The sequence below is a fragment of the Lonchura striata genome, chromosome 1 (genome assembly GCF_046129695.1).
Source record: "Lonchura striata isolate bLonStr1 chromosome 1, bLonStr1.mat, whole genome shotgun sequence".
NCBI classification, from domain to species: Eukaryota; Metazoa; Chordata; class Aves; order Passeriformes; family Estrildidae; genus Lonchura; species Lonchura striata.
This window is the reverse complement of record NC_134603.1, coordinates 48,028,153-48,048,325: the sequence shown is the minus strand read 5'-3', so window position 1 is coordinate 48,048,325 and position 20,173 is coordinate 48,028,153. Positions and strand designations below refer to the sequence as shown.

The 20,173-nt window shown below is 34.5% G+C and overlaps 1 protein-coding gene across 4 annotated transcripts in view; it reads right to left on the bottom strand.

The window, feature by feature from the left end:
- ROCK1 (Rho associated coiled-coil containing protein kinase 1) overlaps positions 1 to 20,173 on the bottom strand; it is an 83,066-nt gene that overhangs the window by 6,322 nt on the left and 56,571 nt on the right. For 3 of the 4 annotated variants that reach the window (XM_021551565.3, XM_021551566.3, XM_021551567.3), the window contains exons 19-31: positions 19,763 to 19,923; positions 18,712 to 18,896; positions 17,927 to 17,996; positions 16,438 to 16,532; positions 15,000 to 15,165; positions 13,402 to 13,495; positions 12,961 to 13,049; positions 12,452 to 12,640; positions 12,104 to 12,269; positions 5,724 to 5,794; positions 1,868 to 1,956; positions 669 to 747; positions 290 to 551 (exon numbers count right to left, since the gene is read on the bottom strand). In XM_021551565.3, the coding sequence (XP_021407240.2) occupies positions 290 to 551; positions 669 to 747; positions 1,868 to 1,956; positions 5,724 to 5,794; positions 12,104 to 12,269; positions 12,452 to 12,640; positions 12,961 to 13,049; positions 13,402 to 13,495; positions 15,000 to 15,165; positions 16,438 to 16,532; positions 17,927 to 17,996; positions 18,712 to 18,896; positions 19,763 to 19,923 (1,716 nt within the window). Of the gene's footprint in view, positions 1 to 289; positions 552 to 668; positions 748 to 1,867; positions 1,957 to 5,723; positions 5,795 to 6,302; positions 6,352 to 12,103; positions 12,270 to 12,451; positions 12,641 to 12,960; positions 13,050 to 13,401; positions 13,496 to 14,999; positions 15,166 to 16,437; positions 16,533 to 17,926; positions 17,997 to 18,711; positions 18,897 to 19,762; positions 19,924 to 20,173 lie in introns of those variants that run through there. The other variant, XR_002467409.2, reaches the window with a different exon arrangement.

Sequence of the window (20,173 nt, the reverse complement as noted above, 5' to 3'; positions counted from 1 at the left end):
GCTGCCCAGTACTTGGGAACAAACTTCTAGGGAACTTAGGGCTCTTAGGGCCCTCAGCAGAGCTCCATCAGTTACACCATAGACCTCCCTACAGAGGTTTGCCACAGCTGCCTGTTCATAAACAGTGTAACAGGCTATTGCTTTAATAGCAAATTCCACATCTGAAAGCATGGAACTACAGTTTTAAGTTTAAAATTAAACTGAACTGCTTTTATTCACCTCCAGTAGTTCAGCAGGTTTGGCTTAACCACATGGAGAATATAGAACAGGAAAAAAACCATGAGTATACCTTTGCATGGTGCAATTAATTCCTCCTTTTTATCCAAGTGGTCTCTGTGGCACTTCACATGGCATCTTCGACATTCTAGGGCAGCAGGGGGTTTAAAGACATGCCAGAGAGGTTTGGCACAGGCCTCACAGTTGGCTGGAAAATGGTATAATGTGGGAATAAATTCGTGGCCTTTGTGATTTAGAAAATTTGTCTTCTCTGCCGGCTGTACTGGTTCTACCTCCAAATCCTTCCTGCATTCCCCCTCGTTAGCATAGAGAATCTGAAAAAGAACACTGATGTGTTATTGTTGAAGCACTAAGTACTTTTATACCCTTCCCAAAGAAGCCACATCTTTTTCAAGAGAGTTAAATAGACAGGAGAATATACTTCTTTTTACCTGGAATATTTTAGGAATTTCTTCAGTTTCAGCTCTATATACATCTCCTTGAGTTACAGGTCGGACATGAAACAGCTTACTAGATTAGAAGAAACATGAATCAGAAAATGCTAAAAAGTTATGTATAGTTCAGAACAATTATCAAACTGCTTTGAAGTTCTTAGAAATTATGCAAGCAAAACTACCTACTTCAACGCTGCAATAAGATTTTGGGAACTAATTCATAAACCATACAGATTTTGTCTACCCCATAAGACCAAAATATTTCACAGCATGGAAAGAGGGTCCTCTTATAATGGATTCAAGATCCATCATGGTAAATTTACTTAAGATAAAGGCTTTCAAATACTTCCTCAAAACACCAGGAAGTCTAACATTATTGCTAGAAAAGCTTAGTGAGAACCTGGATGGAAGTAACCATATTAAGTAGAATACTATCCAGTAGTTTTTTTACTAAATCATGTTATGGCTTGATGAACAATCTATGCCAAAACATCACAAAAGGAAATCTGGAGCACCAGCTGTTGAAAAAACTATTTAAATTGGAACAAACATCACGTGGGTCAAGACTCTAAGTCCACCTCTCCCAAGATCCTGTTTTCAACAGTGGCTGTAGCAGATGTTTATGAAAAGAGAGTACAAAACAGTTCAAAAAGAAAATAACTCTTTTCCTGGTTATGAGCAATTGGCAGCTGAAGCACTTCCTGAGTTTGAGAATCCTTCCAGACCATTGTATTTGTTAGTCCCTGATACATCTATTCATGAATTCTAAAACCTTTTTTCAATTACTATGCTGTAAGATCCCATAATGTCAATCAGCTGTTCAAACATTAGAGTCATGTACCTTGAGGGGCTTCAGTGATATTTGACACAATTTCCCTCATGTATAACCAATGTAAAGGAATCACTATTAATATATTTTACCACTTTAAACAGAGAACGGCTGGAAAAGTTAGATGTGCTTTGGACTAGAACAGCAACTCTAACTTTTAGCAATCACTGGACAAAAAACAAGTACTATCAAAGTTCTGTTAATGGTACATTAAAATACAGATAGAGATTCCCCACCTGGTATGGGAAATTAAATTAAAAATTATTTATGGAATTTTTATTTAAAGCTTCTGGATTTGCTATCTGCTATTTCACACACAACACTCTTTTGTCAATTTGTATCCAAAACTAATCATGACTTTACTTACTCTATATCTAGTACCATAGATGGATTAGACTGGTCCTTGTCTTTTTCATCATTGTAGAACAGTATCTTTTTACTGCTTACCACAACATACTGTGGAAAGAGAGTAAACAGTTGAAATTGCATTTAAAAAGCAATTATTTATCCTAATATACTCCCACATGCACATAAAAAGCCAGAGTAAATGAAAGGTTTCAAATTAACATCAGGAGATACTCAAATCATCCTGAAGGCAGCTACACTATCGACAGTTCTGCAGTGCTACAGTTGCAGTGACTGTATTGTCCCTGGATCACTCTAAAATGCTTGTGATGACTCTGCAAGCCCATCTGTACTCAAACTCACAAATTTCAGTTGCTACTGGCAGGTTACTATGAAATTTACTGTATCACTGAGAGTGACACAAAGTAAAAGTTACCACTTATTGATAATGTTGTAAAACTCTTCTGTAGTTCTACAGGCCTGCAGGACTCACTGGTACTTCACACCAAACTGCTGGTAGGCTAAGACAGAGTTCCATGGCTCCTGCTATTTCCTACACTTCCAATTTAATGGACTGATAAAATAAAGAGCCAAAATGAATCAGCTGGAACAGAGGCCTGATACCTATGAATACACTGAGATAGTCAAGATCAAACACCTCTAATCTAAGCACTTCCCAGTTAAGTTCAAGACTGGAATTCAATGCCTGCTGCTTCCACTGGGAGTTGCTAGTCGAACATCTTTGCTGGAACTGTCCACAAGCATAAGCTCAGTGACAGCTGTGGCTGTTCCCTCCCCTGCAGTTTCAAATGTCTTAGAAGGAACTGAAAGATATAAGACACTAAAGTGGATTTAAAGGAGTTAAACTGGCAGCTCTACATTGGTCTACACTGGTCTCCAGATTCACATATAATATAACTCAGAAGGACAGAAAAGCATGAAAGTGAATGCACCAATAGTTCATCTTGAATTCCAAGTACTAGTAGGTAACTGGATGGGTTTCTGCACAATGCAGATACTGATAATTTGAATAAATGTCTGCTCCTTCTACAAAGGGAGGTTCCAACCTCATTTTACACAGCACTTGAAGCTGACCTCAAAACCCGAGTATGAAAGTCACCTTAAGTTTATACAACAGCCTTTTTAAAATGTGCTGCGCAAGGTATGAGCTATAGTTGTAAATCTCAATTACTGAAATACATCTTTAAAAAGCCATGAAAGGGCATTTTGTCACAATTCCTTAATAGAAAGCTTGATCAGTTTGTGTAAGTACTAAGTGTGAGCCTCTGGGGATTTTCCCATTGAAGAAAAAGACTGTACTTCAATTCCTTTATCCACTCCAATATAAAACAAATGCTGTTTTCATCTCTGAAGTGTGCACCCTTTGCCTTTCAGAGATAAGAACAAGCCCTTCAGATGACAACTATGACAAATGCAAATTCTGACTGTAAAGGAATTCAATTATCACACTATATATAAGCCTTGGTGAAAGAACAATCTAACCTCACAAAAAAAATATTGTACAACAATGTCACTACCCTGTTGTGAACATATTAAAAAAATCTTCTGACAGTAGATCTCTTTTACAGTGGTTTTTGAAGCATATTGTATCATCTTAATTTGGGATGAAATGAAGCTCCAGATAAAAATAAGGGTAACCCATTTCAATGTTAGCTCTAGGTGTAACTGAAGTGTTTATTCTGAAGTAAGTTTTCCACACTCACCTCTTTCTAACTCTAAGCTAAATAACGCAGAGTGCATCGGGCAAAAACATCAGTGCTACTGACATTTGAGTCAGAAATGCAGCAGCTCAAGTTGTAACAACTCAGGCATCAATCCAATTACACTCCTAATCTGATTTTGCTTTTCCTTTAAATTAATATGGGCATGCCTATATTTGAGGTTGCATATACCTCCCACCTTCAAAAAACTGAAACTGCAGGAGAATTAGGAAGAGAAGCACCTGAGGAGGCTGACTACCAGCCAGCTTGTTTCAGCTACTGTTGTAGCTGAAATAAGTACAGCTCAGTTCAGCCAACAGAATGTACATGTAAGTGAACATAGTCCCTCACTACTGTGTCTCGCTGATATGAACCTCAGCTAGTTAAGGAACCTTATCAGTACAATTTATTTAATGACTGAGACATCCATCTGCAGCTCAAATTCCTCCAAAGTGTGAGCACATTCAAACTAGGAAAGTGTTGGAAAGGAATGGATTAACTGTCAAAAATATCTTGAGGCAAGTAAATATGCCTATACTGGGCATGCCTGAAGAAATTCTGATAGTCTTTCACTGGAGAAGCTGCAATTCATCAGGAGTTTAAAATTTCAGTTGTCAGAGAATGCAAAAATAATCTCCATTTTTACAAAACAACCATAAAAGGGTACTTAGAAGCATTCTGACAGAAAAATGACACAGTATTTTATACAATCCAGAACAGAACAAAGCTACCTGATTTGTGCCAGGCATGATCAACTCTATAACAAGACGATTCAAGCAGCCTTAGCAATCAAACAGATCTAAAGGAAGCATCTACCATTTGGATTTTGTTCCTGGTGGTGAACACCTTTCTTGTGGGTAAAGCACCTTCTCTTCCTGTATACTTTTGCTATTAATATTGCTGGTTTTATTGTGCTTGTCTTAGTCTTGCCTTGTGATTTCAGTAAACTGTTAACCCATAAATTCTGCTTTTGTTCCTCCCTTACCCAAAGGGGTGGGGGGAAGGTGACTGGCCATTAGTTGAAATAAGGCAGAACTTATCGCTCACTCCCAGCAAGCCAGAATAGGCGGTGGTTTTAACTTACAGACAAATCACCAAGGTCTGATACTGATGTAAAAATAGACAAGACTGGAACTGAAACACTTGGAGTGTATAAAGAAGGCAATGGAAGCCCACTGAAAATAGTAGTACTTCAAAGAAGGAGTACAGCAGCTAAAGACCCAGTACAAACCCTCAAGTGCTTCTCTGACAGGAATTAATCCCTTCTCCCTTAAATTTTATAGGAATCTCTTCCAGCAGTTGTAGAATGTGTATGTAAATAGGAGCAGTTGATAAATACCTTTCAACAAGAATTAGAAAGCCACTTCAAAAGTGTCATTAATAACTCAGTAATTCCAAGTAGCAGTCTTTGAATATAAGGAAGATGAAGGAAAAGAAACCGTTTAATAAAATTAGCTTTTAAAATTAAAAAAATTCTAGAGACCATGTTCACTTTTGTATTTAGTTGTACTAAAAGATGATCAAAGGGGGGAACTGAAAAGCCAGGAAAGATAATCAGAAACTGGTTCTAAGTATCTCAATTTGAACATCGGATGTTTCAAAGAAACAGATCATAACCTTTGCAGAGGCAAAACAAGACTACTTTGTTTGGAGTAGGAATTCTGGCACAGAGATCCCATTTCTGAGGGTAAATCAGTTATTCTTAAGAGAAACTGATCATTTTAAAGGTGAGGGAGACAGAAACATCCTTGAAATCATGTGTAGCAAGTTACTGTGTGATGCACTCTTCCATGACCTTCAGAACATCTAAGTGTGTTATTCCCTACTCTGTGCTGCCAAGTTGCACAAAGAAGTTATTTTTTCAGTGACAGAATTATAAAGATGCTTACTCAAAGAAGAAATGTGATTTTTAATGGTTCCAAGATGCTTACTGTAAAGCATTTCCTCCCCTGTTGTAAATTGGCACTATGTCATTACTGAAGGTTTCATACTGAACTTGAATTTTCTCTGGGTTTTTTTTCTTCAGTAATGTACATACAATATATTATTCATAATTATTTTGTTTGTTTCTTAAATAGGAGTTGTAAAACCAATTCACCACATGCCTAGAAACCTTTCCAAGGAAACTGAAGAAGAAAGAATAAAAGGCATCTGTACCTGTTTCTTCCAGCCATGCCGCCTTATATTTCCTTTGTTTGGTACTGAAAGCCAACCTTCAAGTCTTGATTCTGGTTTTAAAAAATGCATATTTAATAATTTTGTGTATTTACAATAATAAAGCAGAATAGCACAAAAGCAAACTACTACTGCTAGGAAAGGAAGATGTACTACATGCAGTAATGGGCAATTACCTATTCAGCAAAGCAGAATAAAAAGCACAGCTAAATAAAATGAAGATATAAGCATTTAATTCATGCTTCATCACAAGCCAACATCTGATTACACAGTTACTGCACAATAAAAGTAAAGCTGTTTTCCTTGATGCCAACATCTAACACTGTATGTAAATAGTTTGCAAAGAGCCAGGCAGGAAAGACTTCGCTTTGAAAATACATTACAGTTTAAATTAAAAGATTTTCAATGTAAACATAATTTAACATTCAGAGGGGCTGTATGAAAATACTCAGCAGGAAGATGCAGGAAGTAAAATAAATCAGATCCACATTTTCCACAGGAAAACAAAAAAAAGAGAGAACACAGGAGCAAGCAAAGCTACATGGATGTCCCATTACTCACAGAAGATAAGCATAGGAGATAATTAAATAAGGAATGCAGGAAGAATCAACTAGATATAAAGAATAAGAGACAAGTGTTTTACTCCAATTTTCAGTGAAAAATTATTCAGAGAGAAATGTAATATCCTATTTTCTCACTGTTAAACTACTGAAATAATTTAGCATGATACAAAAAAGGGTCACAGGAAAATTAGCATTCTGCCTAATGTGGACTGTTGATTTAGAAAGCTCTTCCAGCCAAGTGAGAGTGGCTTCTAAAATTTAAAATTATGAAGCCAGGCAACAGTAGCACTGAATACATCAAAAAAATTAAGCTAAAATTTTCTGAAACATTCTCCCACAACTATTTATGTCCTGAGAAGCTACCGATTCCTTTTGTCCTTCAGGAATTACTCTGTGTGAGGTGTATCCCAGCAAGTACTGAAATGCATTCAAATGTATAAAAGTTATTGTCCATATGCTTTGGTATATAGAATTACAATGGGACTGACAGCCTAAGGCATTATAATTAGGCATGTAAAAGCCTAATTAGACAGACAATATTTAGAAATGGGACTACACTTAGGAATATGGAATCATTTCCCATCATCTCTCTCCATAGGATAGCTTTGAATGACTGGAGGACCACTGAACTACTGATAACAACTGGAAGAAAAGCATGTTAGCAAAACTCATTCCTGTAAGAAAACTTCTCAGAAAAATGAAAGAAATTTGTACCTGCCTGCCTTCTCCCTCTGCATAAAAACTAAAGGTCTCCATACCCCCCAACCCTACCCCCTCTGCTATCCCAGTTATTGTAACTTTGGAAAAGAAAACCTATTTCCTTCATGTCTACAGACCTCACAGAATATGTTTATTCAAAAGTATTGTTTTGAATACTTTGGTTAATTTTTACATTAAAAGAAGGTCCTTCCATTTTTAGAAATTATAGAAACACCCTTAAACTCAGATTTCCACTGCAAAACAAAGTGTTGGAAAGTGTAATTCAAAAGGAATATAGGAAGGATGACTTATTAAAAAAAAAAAGGAAAAAAAACTTTTCGTTGAAATTGTGGCATATGAAAATCTAGAAAGAGCCAAATTATGATGAATTTTAAAATATGCTTATAGAGGCAGCAGATGTTTTTCTACGTTCCCTTCTATTTCAGCATGTTCTGAAAACAATTTCAAAAGAAGTAGGAAGTAAATGAGGTATTTCAAATGAATCCATTTTTCATTCTTTTCTGTCAACTAAAAATCTATTTTAGGGAGCAAATCCTATTTGAATGAGAGACTATTTCTGACCTGTGAATAATGTCTTGCAGATGAAAGTAACAGTTTCTGACCATACTCCTTTTCAACAAAGCTAAAATTCATCTGGAACCACATGTATACTTGAAAGGGTAGATGAGCTCTTTCATTCCAACCTCACCACAAAGGTTCCTCTCAAGAAATATTTATAGTGCATTTTCATTTCTCTCAACAGACTTAGCACAACTGCAAATGCTCATCTGGCAATTTCACAAATATTTGATCCAGAAGACTAATATTTATGAGTGTTCTGATTAAGTAATTAAGAAAATATGGGCTATCTAGACTAAAAAAAAAAGGTTCTTCCATTCCTGTCTTTAAAAATAGGCTCAAAACTATTGCCTGACAACTTTCATCTATTTTGGAAAGAATACCAGAATTGATACCTCATATTTCCAATCCAAAAAGTCCAAGATAGGCCTCAAAAATGTCTGGTGGCTAGCTGGATCTGAATAGGATATGAAGAAAGAATTCCATAAAGGCTACAGATCTTGTACTTATCTCTGAATATATTTTAAATGTAGATTTGCATTCTAAACATCTTCATGGCAAGTATCCAGACTACGAAGATAGGTAGGGATTCAGTATGATAAGAGTGCTAACAGTAAGACTTCAATAAAATCACACAAGACAACCATGACTGTACTGCTTTACAAGACTTTTTGTTGTTCTGGAGCTAAGTAATGTGGGTGCTTTCATGAACAGCAGAGCTTCTCTTTCCAATGTTCAAGAATTCCTACTCCTAAGAGTCTTCCACAGGAACCAAAAACCTGGAGATACTATCTCACTAATTCTTTCCATTCTTCCAATTTGGATTTCTCCTGCAGACTGTCCTACTATAATTTCACATGAATTTCAGCAAGGATTTCTGACTGGATCTTGCTTTGGGGTTTATTCAGGCTGCTTCAGGAAGTCTATCAGTGTCCAATAAAACTGGCTGGCTTAAATGAACCACACATTTATTATTCCATCTTATCTTTGTGCAAAACACAACATTTGCTGTAAAATATCATGTGCTGCAGCTAAACCTGTAGGGCAGCTCAATTGCTTAAATCATCTTACCAATCAGATGAAAATATGCAATTCACCACAGGTTAAGTGCCCTGCACCAATTAGGAGAAAAAAACCTTCATGTTCCTGATTATATTCTGTCTTGGCAAAGAAGAATTCTGTTTACAATCATGCAAGTATAAAGACTCCCTAAGTCCAGCCAGGAGGAAGAGGCATTTCAAAATCATAATTTAAAAGCAAATACCTCAGTTGTTTCAGCAAGGATTCTGTTAACACTGGGGACACCAACTGAGATATGAGCTGCTATCTGAATCAATGACCAGGACTGAGAGTTACATAACATGCCCAGAATTGAATACAAGCAAAAACCTTCATACATGGGAAAGATCATTATGTGGAAGTGAGGAAGAGCCTGAGAATAGCCTGGATTGCGTAAAGGGGCCAATCCCCACTTTGGGAGAGTATAAGTTGTCCTAGCAGCTACCAGAATTTGAGGGAATATTTAGGCCAATGGCAGACATAAAACACCTCCAAGTGAAATACAAATGAAGTGTGTTACCATGTGTTTCTCTGTGTCTATTTCTAAATAAATATTTTTTTTCCTTAAAATTTTATGAGCATAAAAAATGTTCTCAATTAAACCAAAGACTGCCAATTGTCAGAATCATGACCATGGAATCATTCTTTTATACATGCTTATATTATTTGTATCTTTATTTTTTTCCTGTGGTGATGTTTTTATTGTGACAGGAACATGAATGAATCATACTATAATTACTTATTATAAAATTCAACCATTTATTTGCTTAAAAGTTTTTAAGAAGTGTCTTTGCCTTTAGAACTGGTGCACCACCTATTGACTACTCATCACATCCAGCTCTTAAAAAAGGTGCTATTCAAGGTGCCCTGAAGGAATGGCCATGTTTGGGCTGTGGAAGTGATGGGAACTTGGCACACAGTTGAAGACATCATGCAACAAAACTGCAACAAATGGACTGCTGTAAAACGTCACCTTCTGTTTTGTACAGCTCTTTCTGTGGCATGGGATGTTTCTACTCTGAAGTCTGGCTGGGTTCTTTTTCATCTTTATAATGTTACTACACTTCTTCTTTGCCCTCTGCTAAGCTCTTTGACAAGTGTATGAAATTTGACTACACTAATGCTACTTAATCTCTTTTAATTACCAAATTGCTTCTTATTCAGATCCTGATCAACCCAGAAACTCAGTTAAAAAAAAAAAAAAGGCAGCATGTAGGGACATGATCTAAATCTAGAGAAGTCCTAATAATATGTATTAGAGGTCCTACCTGTATCACACAGTAAAACCAGCAGGACAACTGCAGTAAAAATCAGAGGCATGTGTAGAAAAAGGGGCAAAAAAGAAAAGAGAAATGAAAAGCTAGCAAAAAAGAAATAGTTGAGGGCTAACAACTAGACACCTCACCCAAGAACACCAGAACTTCCAGTAACTCTCATGTTCTAATTAACAATGAGAATTAACAGCTGACTTGAAAATATCTTGCACAGTCCAAAATTTCTGCCTCAAAATGGAAGCAACAGATTATGTACCCAAAAGCCTGATTACACACATCTCCAAAGGTAAAACTGAAAATAGCCTTCCTTATTGAGACAGACAAAGAAAGAGCTTTTTCGTACAGTCTATCCAAGATCAGGGACACAATGGGGTCATACTGACACACTACTACTACTCTTAAGAAAAAAATAGAGAAGGTATCTACAGCTGGATGGAAGCATTAATGTTTTCCATGTAATACACAACAGCCATCAAATGAAAATGACTGAGAAGGGAAGTGAGGAAGTCCAAAACTACTCTTTTGAGTAGAATAAATCTGGTCTGTTTTGCTATAGGAAAAAAATCCTAAAGCTCTCAACTGAAAAGAGTTCAGAAATTTTCTACTAAAATAATGAACTACAGTCTTCTTCAATTACACGACACAACACAATAAGGCTTGATTCCAATTTGTAATTTGAGGGGGGGAAAAAATCCACTTTAATAAGCAGAACCCCTTTGATTTCCCTTTTAACCCTGTTAAATGGAATACACTGAAAATGCGTATCTATGAGAAAAACTCCTGAGAAGTACTGCTACTTCAGAAATACCAGAAGGAATTCCTAACAGGTGACAGATAAGAAAAAAAAATGTTCCTTAATGAATCTAATAATTCTAACAATTTCCATTGTCCAGTTTACATTGAAGACATTGTCAAAAGACACAATCTTTACAAGATGGCAATTTACAGATCAAACTCCAGAATGCAAAAGGCTTCTTGAACAAAATAGAAGTTGCAAAGGAAAAGAATGTACTATTATCTGAACGAAAAACTATTCTAAAATTAAATTCATTACAGTATTAAGTAAAAATAAAAATCTAAAAATACACTAGGGGAAGATAGGAAACATAAATAGACACAGAAAGGAGTAACTACATCAAAACATGTACTAAGACTGATAACCTACCTGAAATTTCAATCACTCTAAGACTCCTGGAAAAACTCTAGAATGTGGCAATTTGAGCAGCATGAAGTGCATTAACAGGAAAAGACACATCTAAAATTATTCTATTTACTTTTATCTGACTACTCATTCACTGAAGTCATAAAATACACAAAACAGTATTCTGGTTTTGTATGTCTAAAAATATTTTTTACAATTAAATTCAGATTTATCAAAAATATATTAAATGTTTCACAATGAATTCTAAAGATTACTTAACCATATGGAAAAAAGATATACCTAGATATGATGTACAGAAATTGCGAAGCACACCTGATTACACTAGATTTTTTTTCCTGTATTGAGAGATAAAGAAGTGGATCATGTGGAAGTACTAACTGATTACACTGGAGAAGGTGAGAGGTAAATAACTATCCAGTCTAACAATGGGTCTCAAAATACAGTGCCTGGTACTGATACATGGAAATGGCTGGCTATACATGTTCTTATTTTAATCTGCTAATCAGAGTACCACACAACCATAATTATTATGGAAATTCTTCCAATTATTTTTCACATCAGCAATTATTGCCAGTTGTCACAGAGGTGCTACATGACTAAGAAGAAGGTGCTACATGAATAAGAAGAGATAAGATCAAGACAATTTTGCATTCAAGATATACAATCATGATGTTTTAGAAGTGTTAGCCCTGTCTTCTATTCACCAAATACTGCACATTGTAGTCACTATATTTGAAAAACAAGAGATGTAAAGATACTCCTTCCTCAGAAGTGCATAAAAACAATGCTAATACCAAGCCATACAGTGTGATGGGATAAAAAAATTAAGTCTTAAATTTAAGCAACTAAGGTATGAAATTAAAAAAACAAAACAAAAACAAAGAAAGAAAGGAAGTGGAGGTGTGATACAGAATTAGACAGCCAGAAGACTTTAAGAAGCAATAACAAGTAATTGTTTGAAACAATATCTTCCAGAACTGTGTGTATACAACATGGCCAAGTGGTTCAAATCTGCTTTTCTCATACCTGAGAGATTTCCATCTGTTTCATCTGTTGGAAGACTGGCAACACTGGTAGAATCCATTCCTTGCTGGAGGTCCATGATTTTCCTCCGTAGTTGTTCTATGTCACTCTCTTTACTATCTAGCTGCATCTGGAGCTCATTCCTGTATGTAGATTCTTCTGCTAGTTGCTGTATTTATACACACACACATAGTTACTATGTTACCAAAAACATGGCAGCCGAGTATTTTGAAAACAAAACTCAAATATATATATCTATATATATATACACATATACACACATACACACACATATATATATATGTGTGTGTATATATGTATTCCACAGTATGATAAAAAAAATTATTTTACCGCTTGCATTTCATTAAGCTCCTTTTGGTATTTCACAACCATCTGATTGAATTTCTCTTTTTCTTGATTAAGTTCTAATTGAAGCTTTCGGTTTTCCTTCTCCTTCTTCCTCAAATCCTGCATATTAGCTTTCTTTCTGTCTATTTTAAAATCTTTCCGATTCATTATCTCAGCCAGTTTGTTGACAGCCTGTTAAGAAAAAAGAGAACCAGCAAAAAATATTATATATGCAGCATGTTTCATAAAAAACTTTTCAGTTCCTCTAGTTACAGGATCTGATAAAAAAATCCCTTCAACATAAATGGCCCTTACTCAAAATTGAATACTGTAAAGTACACAGTATCAGAACTTATTCTTTCAAAAGTAAATTTAACAATGCATTTTGTACATCATGGTTAATATAAACTAATTTTAAAGGAACTAGAAGTTAGTTCACAAAAGCAAAAAACCTGAAATACCTCTGTTAATGCAAAGTAATTATTGCTATTAAATTGCAATAAAAGTTGTACCTGTGTCTTCAGAGTTCTTTCAGTGTTTATGCTCTTCTCATAATGCATTCTAATATTACTGATTTCTTCCTCTTTTTTCATTTTGTAATCTGTTAAAATAATATTCAACTTTGAGGTATTTTAGTACAAGGTAATTATTTTTAAACTTAATTACTTCTATAAGTCCATTTTTTTACATTCTGTTTTCCTGTTGCTTCCCTTTCTGAGTAAAATACAAGTTTCAAAGACAAAGATTACCAGTTTAACACTACTGCAATGACAGAAAATTACCAAAAGGATATATCAGAAAAGCACAAAGATGAAATAATAAAGCCAACATCAAGCCCAAAATAATATGGAAGATAAATAACAATGTCTTCTTCCACTTCCCATTTCTCTACATATGCTTCAAATTTAATCATGCTTCAGAACAGGTCGATTAAAACTCGAAACATGACATACCTTCCTCTTGTTTCTTAAATTTTTCACTGATCTCTGTGTTTTCCTTTGTTATTAAATCAACATCTTTGGTTAAAGTGTTATTAGTTTCTTCCAGCTACAGGAAAAGAAACACATTTTAGAATAAAGGACTTGACATAAATTCTAAAAATATCTATAATATTATAATTTTAAAACCCCTTAATTCTATAACAACCATTTACTTAGAATGCCTATGCGAACTTCTAAAAAATGCTGCTATTTTTCTGTGCTGTTTTGACTTACCAGAAGGCTCAAAATATACCTGTCCCAGAAAAAAAAAAATATCACTGCAGAACAGACAACACTGTAGTATGGAATCAAAAAAACAATTTAAGCAAAGTTAGATTGTCAGTTATGGAATGTGCCAATTTTAAATTAATTTGATGTACTTTGGAAAAACTAGTATGTAGAAGCCTGATACCTTGAATCTACACAGAAAAGTAACTGACAGATGCTAGAACTCCAGCATTAAATCTAGAGTAGACACAAGGCATTTACTGCTAGATAATTGTTATAAATCATAAAACTCAGGATAAAAACAATGCTAAATTTGGACTAAGACAAAGCAGACATAGTTAAATATGTGCAAAGCTTGCAAAACAAAGAAAAAAGTTGGAAAGAAAAACTATGACAACTTTGAATATGTGAGTATGTTCACTGCCACAGCCAGAGTCACTTAACAAGTATGTATGAAAAACAAGACATAAATGTATTCCTAAATACAGGTTTTGTTTGAAGCCTATAGAAATTATTGCATATCAAGCTGTCTGACAAAATTATCAGAAACTTGAAGCCAAAAATATATCGGCAAGGAGATATTCCTTTGATGCCACAGACATTGTCTTCTAAATGCTCTTACAAAACAGTGGTATTCTGGAAATCTCAAGCTTAAAATAGCAAATTGATGAAATAAACACTGTTTGCACTATCTTTCCACAGAGACTGAATATCCATGCATATCCATTAACAGAAAGCTTTAAGCAATTGAGCCAAGCTCAGTTACACCTGTAACTTTACACCCCCAGGATTTTTAAGAAAACATGCACAGCTGATGTTAAATAGGAAAATAGGAAAAAACAATAAAATAACTATGCTACATATAGCTTGCTGCTTGAAACGTCTCAGTTAAACATTTATGAAGCTCATACTAACATCCAAACGCTATGCTATAAAGTATCTTCAAAAATTAAATTTTGGGGTTTGGGTTGTGAAAGTTGAGACTCTCAAGTGCGTTTTTTTTAAGACTAAGTTACTTTGTAGTAAGAGTCTCTAATACTCAGCTCCACAAATTTACAAGATTTAAATAGTACACTTGGCAATGACAAGAAGTAAATACAAAAGGCTTAATAAATGAATTATAGACATTCACTTGATTTTCATTCTGGCTTCACTGCAGATTAATGAATCTTGTTTTTTAGGGAGGTCACATGATGAAATGTAAAGGTTCCAAGTGAGTCCAAAATGTAAGATACTTAATTAGTAATCACTTACAATCACAACAGGACTTCATTAATTAAACCCATGAATTTTGGTTCCCAGTTGGAAGAGATTTATACAGGTACTGATAACAGTTAATTTACCCTTCTTATGATGATGTCCTTATCAGTCAATTCTTGTCTGTGCCTTGATGCAGCTTTTTTGCTTTCCTGATTCAGTTCATAATACTGTTCTTCAGCAAGTGCCCGTGCCAGCCGTTCTGACTCAGCTTTGGTTTCAGCTAAATCCAACTGGGTAGCAAGTGTTTCTCTGTAAAATAGACATTAAGACTTGTTTTTTCTATGCAAAACATTCCAAATTTTTAGGAAGACTATCAGACCCAAATTATACAATTCAGCTAACGGTCATTACTTTAGTTTCTTAAGAAAAACAAGAGTTACAAAACTGCATTCTATACACTTGTATCTTTTGATGGTCCACACAAGCTTCAGCAGCAAGCTTACTATGATTTTCATTAGCATTTCAATCATCCATGAAACACCAAGACATATTCTCCTGCCTTTGAGGAACAGCAAATAAAACTGAATTATATGTACAGAATGGTCCATCAAAAGATATTAACCCACATTTGGCCATTATCACAATTCCATAATTATATCCAAGTGAGAAACATTTAGAATGAACATAAGATTGCAAGGAATAGTGAGGGAATATAATACAAAGCATCTGTAAAAAGATATAAGAAAATAAATAAATAACCCCAAGAACAGTCTTGCCTACCTTCTCCTCCCTCCCCATTTCTTTATGTTGGTCACCACTCGTGAACAACTTTGCAGAGACACATATATTTTCTTCCTACACCATATTTATTAGCACATCTTTTCTTGCTCCCTTTCTTAGCCTACCAAAATGCTGTACAAAATGAACACTGTACATAACCTCTGCCATTCAGACTGTTTTACAATGTTGATGCTCAAGCAGAACAAGAGACATAGACTTTAGAAGAAACTATACTTCATGCATAGGGCTACAGTCTCCTTCTTCAGAACATGAAATAAATTAAGAAATTGGAAAAACAAGCTTAAATTTTTTTTCTTATTTGATAGCTTAGAAAATAGTACATTACAATTAATGGTTGCTAATAATAACTAGTTTGGCTGTAATCAGAAATATACTAAATTTCAAAGACTTTGTTACCTTTTTCTCAAATTATTTCACTGACTATAGAAATATATTAAGTAATTATCAGAATAATATAATTAAATTTTAAAAGCTGGTGAGATGAAAACCAGAAATTTGAATGTGTTTCAAAACTTTTGACTCTTACTAAATTTTCAGAGAAGTCATTATTCTCCTTACAGACATGATAATGTCCAAAGAAAATATTAATAACCATATTTGGCTTTGTGAGTCAGTATAGGTAGCATCTCATATATTTGCCACTAACAAGGTGTTACAGAACACTTCTGAGGCCTTTTTCTAAAGGAACTAAAACATCTTAGATCTGATTCCAAGTATACATGAGTGAGACAGTATTACAAGGAAAAACTTAGGTGTATGTGTGAAACATAATGAGCATACTTTTCATTTTGCAACTCCTGCATTTTTCTTTGCGTTTCTTTATTCCTTTCATCAATTTCCTCTTTCAGTTCCTTAACCTGAGTTTTGTAAAGTGTCTGTAAAAAAAAGCATAAAAAAAAGAATCGTTATTCAGATTCCATACTGAAACTCTTCCTTGTTTTCAGACTACTTAGTTTGAATTTGTCAAACCCCAACACATGCCAATACTGTCATTAGTGAAATTTTCTCCTTCCTTCCTCTCCTAGATGCTTCTTTAGAGTTTCTGTTGGGTAGGGAACTGATATGACCAAGTTACTTTTCAATTTTCTCGTGTGTTTTCCTAGAGAGGTGCACAAATACACGTGCTGCCAAAGAGACAGAAGGCACTGTGACACAGCAGAACAGGTCTCCTAGACACAACAGGACAAAACTGCATCTTATAGCATCACTTGTCTCAAAATGTTCATCCAACACGCCTAACACCATTCTGTGCTTTCACCTGTTGCATTCTTTGTGTCCATTTACTTCTTCTCTTACAATCTTAAGATTTTCCTGCACCAACTTAGTAAGTGATTCAGCTGATGTTTGATTTATGTAAATTACTTACTTCTAGTTTTTTAACTATTTTGTTATTATTACCACCACCTGTAGTTCTGAAAGTTAAAATTTCATCTTCTACAGTAAACTACTTTTGCTAAATATTCAGACTGAATTATTAATGTCTTATTTAAACTACAAATTAGTGAAAAATTAAGAAACTGCTCTACATCTTCTTGTTAGCAGTATGTAATGGAGAAATGTAGAAAAAGCCCATATAACAGATAATGAAATAATAATCATATGCAGTTTAGTAAACTAAGTTTTTTATTGCCTCTCCAAGGAAAAAACAAATTTAAAAGTATTTCCCAAAGTGAAATGAGTCTGTTCATATTCATAAATGTACTTGAAGTTCAGGTGTTACAGAGAATTTTATCCTATTGTTTCTTTTCACAGAGATTAAATAAATCAAACTACATCTATGAAATACACATTTTGGCTACCTGGAGTACCCAGTAAGGTTCTTCAGAGATTCAGGTGCAGAGAAGGTAGCTTTTTAGAATACGGAATACATGCAGAATGCTACTGAGTTTATGGTTCTTAAATGTATGTATGGTAGATCAACAGCATGAACGATTTTCCAGTAAGTTTGGAGATTTTGAATTCTCTACAAAGTTTGCAATTTCTCAGAAAAATATATCCTTTCCAACCTCAGGATAGGAATAACTCTCATGAATAATTCAGGTAAGTTACTCAACATAATGTCAGTTTTGACAAACAACAAAACAACATTTTAGATACACCATCCAATGTTCTCTAATATTTTGTTCCTTGTTTGTATTTCAAGCAGGATTTTTTGAATTGCTGATTTATGCAAGGCTGTTACTTATGTTAAAACAATTTTAGTTTCAACTACTCATGTTAAATGATCTTATGTCAAAATTCCTTACAAACAATTCCTTAAAAATCTTACCGAAAAATACTGCTCAGCTTCAAGCTGATCCTGAAGCTCACGCATCTGACCTTCATTTCCTCTGTACTGTCTTTGAATAAAAAAAGGGAAACATTTAAAAGTCAGCTACTAACAAAAGACAAAGACAATTTCTAACCAGAATAGCACTCTACAATGATCTTCCATTTGCATATATATTACTTCACAAAGAGCAACAGTTTGTTGTTTGCTGATTTAATACAACTCTTATTCTAAAACAATGACCCTTTCAGTACGTAATTTAGAAGCCAAGAAGTACTCTGGATGGAGAAACATTAAGCCAACTGAAAGATTATATGACAGAAGTCTAATTAATGAAAATTGTCTTAATTTTAAGATAGAGAAACATTAAGAAAATTAATCAGGCAATAAAAGGTAACTATTGACTCCCAGGTGCTAAAAGTTGCATATGATTTAGTAAGTAGCATCAGAGTCGATTCATAAAAAAAGTACCTCAAATAAAAGAGGAATATATACATATATACACACACACATGCATGTATATGTGTGTGTGTGCCTTAACATGGAATGGTGAGCCAAGAACTGTTCTGAATTGTAGCTCATAACAAAAATATTCCAACACTGAAGGCTACATAGAAATCATAACATGCAGCTACATAGGAATCATAACATGCAGCTAAAAATACTCTTTCAGTTTAGGAAAAAATGCCTATGCTCCAGAGAAATTTATTCACTAGCAGGAACAGGCAAAACAGTACATGTATAATTAAGCAATTTTTTCCATTTTACTTCAGGTTTTTACTTACTTTGCAAGTTGAGCCAACTCAAATTCCAGTAATCTCTTTGCTTCCAACAAGGTATTGATTTCCTGTTTCAGCTGCTTCTCAGAACCCTTCAAATTATCAGCTTCAAAAGCTTGTGCCTTTAATTCATTCTGTGCCATTATTCGCTTATTTGTCTCTTGTTCTAGCTTAAGTGTCAGATTCCTTACCTAAATGAGAAACATTTCAATTTAGGAGCCTTTGCTAAATAACCAATTGCATGTGGCTGAAGAGGTTTCACATAGGGATTATTTTATATTAAACACCACTCATTGGTTGCTACACCATGCACCATATGTCAAAGTATTCTTGAATCTCCAAACACTTCAGTGCAATAATCTCAGACAAAGCTGCTATCCTTAGACCCTACGGCAATGATGCTGCAGGATGATAAAGCTTTCTCATTTTTAGTTTATTTCAAAGTCTCTGATTTAACTTATCTGAAAGACAACAACTGAAGAACTGCAAACCTCTCCATGGATTTCAGACCTTAAAAATCTCTCAACCTAGAGAAAAAATGTAGTTTACCAAGTACATAAAAACTTATTTACATGAGTTGTGACCCCTAAGAAAGCTGTTATAAACTTTATTCCCATCGTTCTGTAAAGAAAATGTAAGGATGAAGCTATTATTCTTAGTACCTTGTTTTCACACTCAATAGTCTAACTGCATTTCCTTGAACAAAAGGAACGAATGCAAACTAGACAACACAAACTCAGACCTGTAAATCATCCACATCAATCAGACTGCACAGTCAAATTCACAAGCAAATTTTTTCTTTAGAAAAAGAAAAAACACAAAAAACACACACAAAAAAAGTGTTATATTGAATTGAAGTTCAAATATGGAAGACATGCTAGAGTTATGAAACAAGCAGAAATTACCTAAACCTACGTAGACCAACAACCATCCTCAATTCTACTGAGAGTGCTATTATATAAGGAGCTCAGTATAAATGAATTTAATTTTCTATTTCTCAGTTCAACTCTAATTTCTTACCATAAAGAAAACTATTAGCGATTAACCTTTTACTTACTTCATCTTCCAGTCTCTCCTTTTGCTGAAGAAGATGTTCCAGTTTCTGCTGAGATTGCTTCAGGTCAAAGTCCAACATGGAACACTGTTTTTCAGCTTGAACTATTCGATTTTCTGCCTTTTCTCTTGCTGCCCGTTCTTCCCTTATCTTTTTTTCCATTTCTAAAAATGATTAAGGGAAGAAAAACAACAAAAATTATTACATAGCATCTGCAAGCATGCTTTTGTAAAAGCAGTCATAAATATCCTAATATTTTCAGAACTTTTTGTTCAGCTATCTAAGCTTTTCTGCTGTTTGATGAAAGAAAAAAGATCCTGGCACTATTACAAGGAACAATAAAAAATAAAAATAATTCCAATCTGCATTCAAAGCGCTGGAATATTATCATGACAACTGCAAGATAAATAGTGA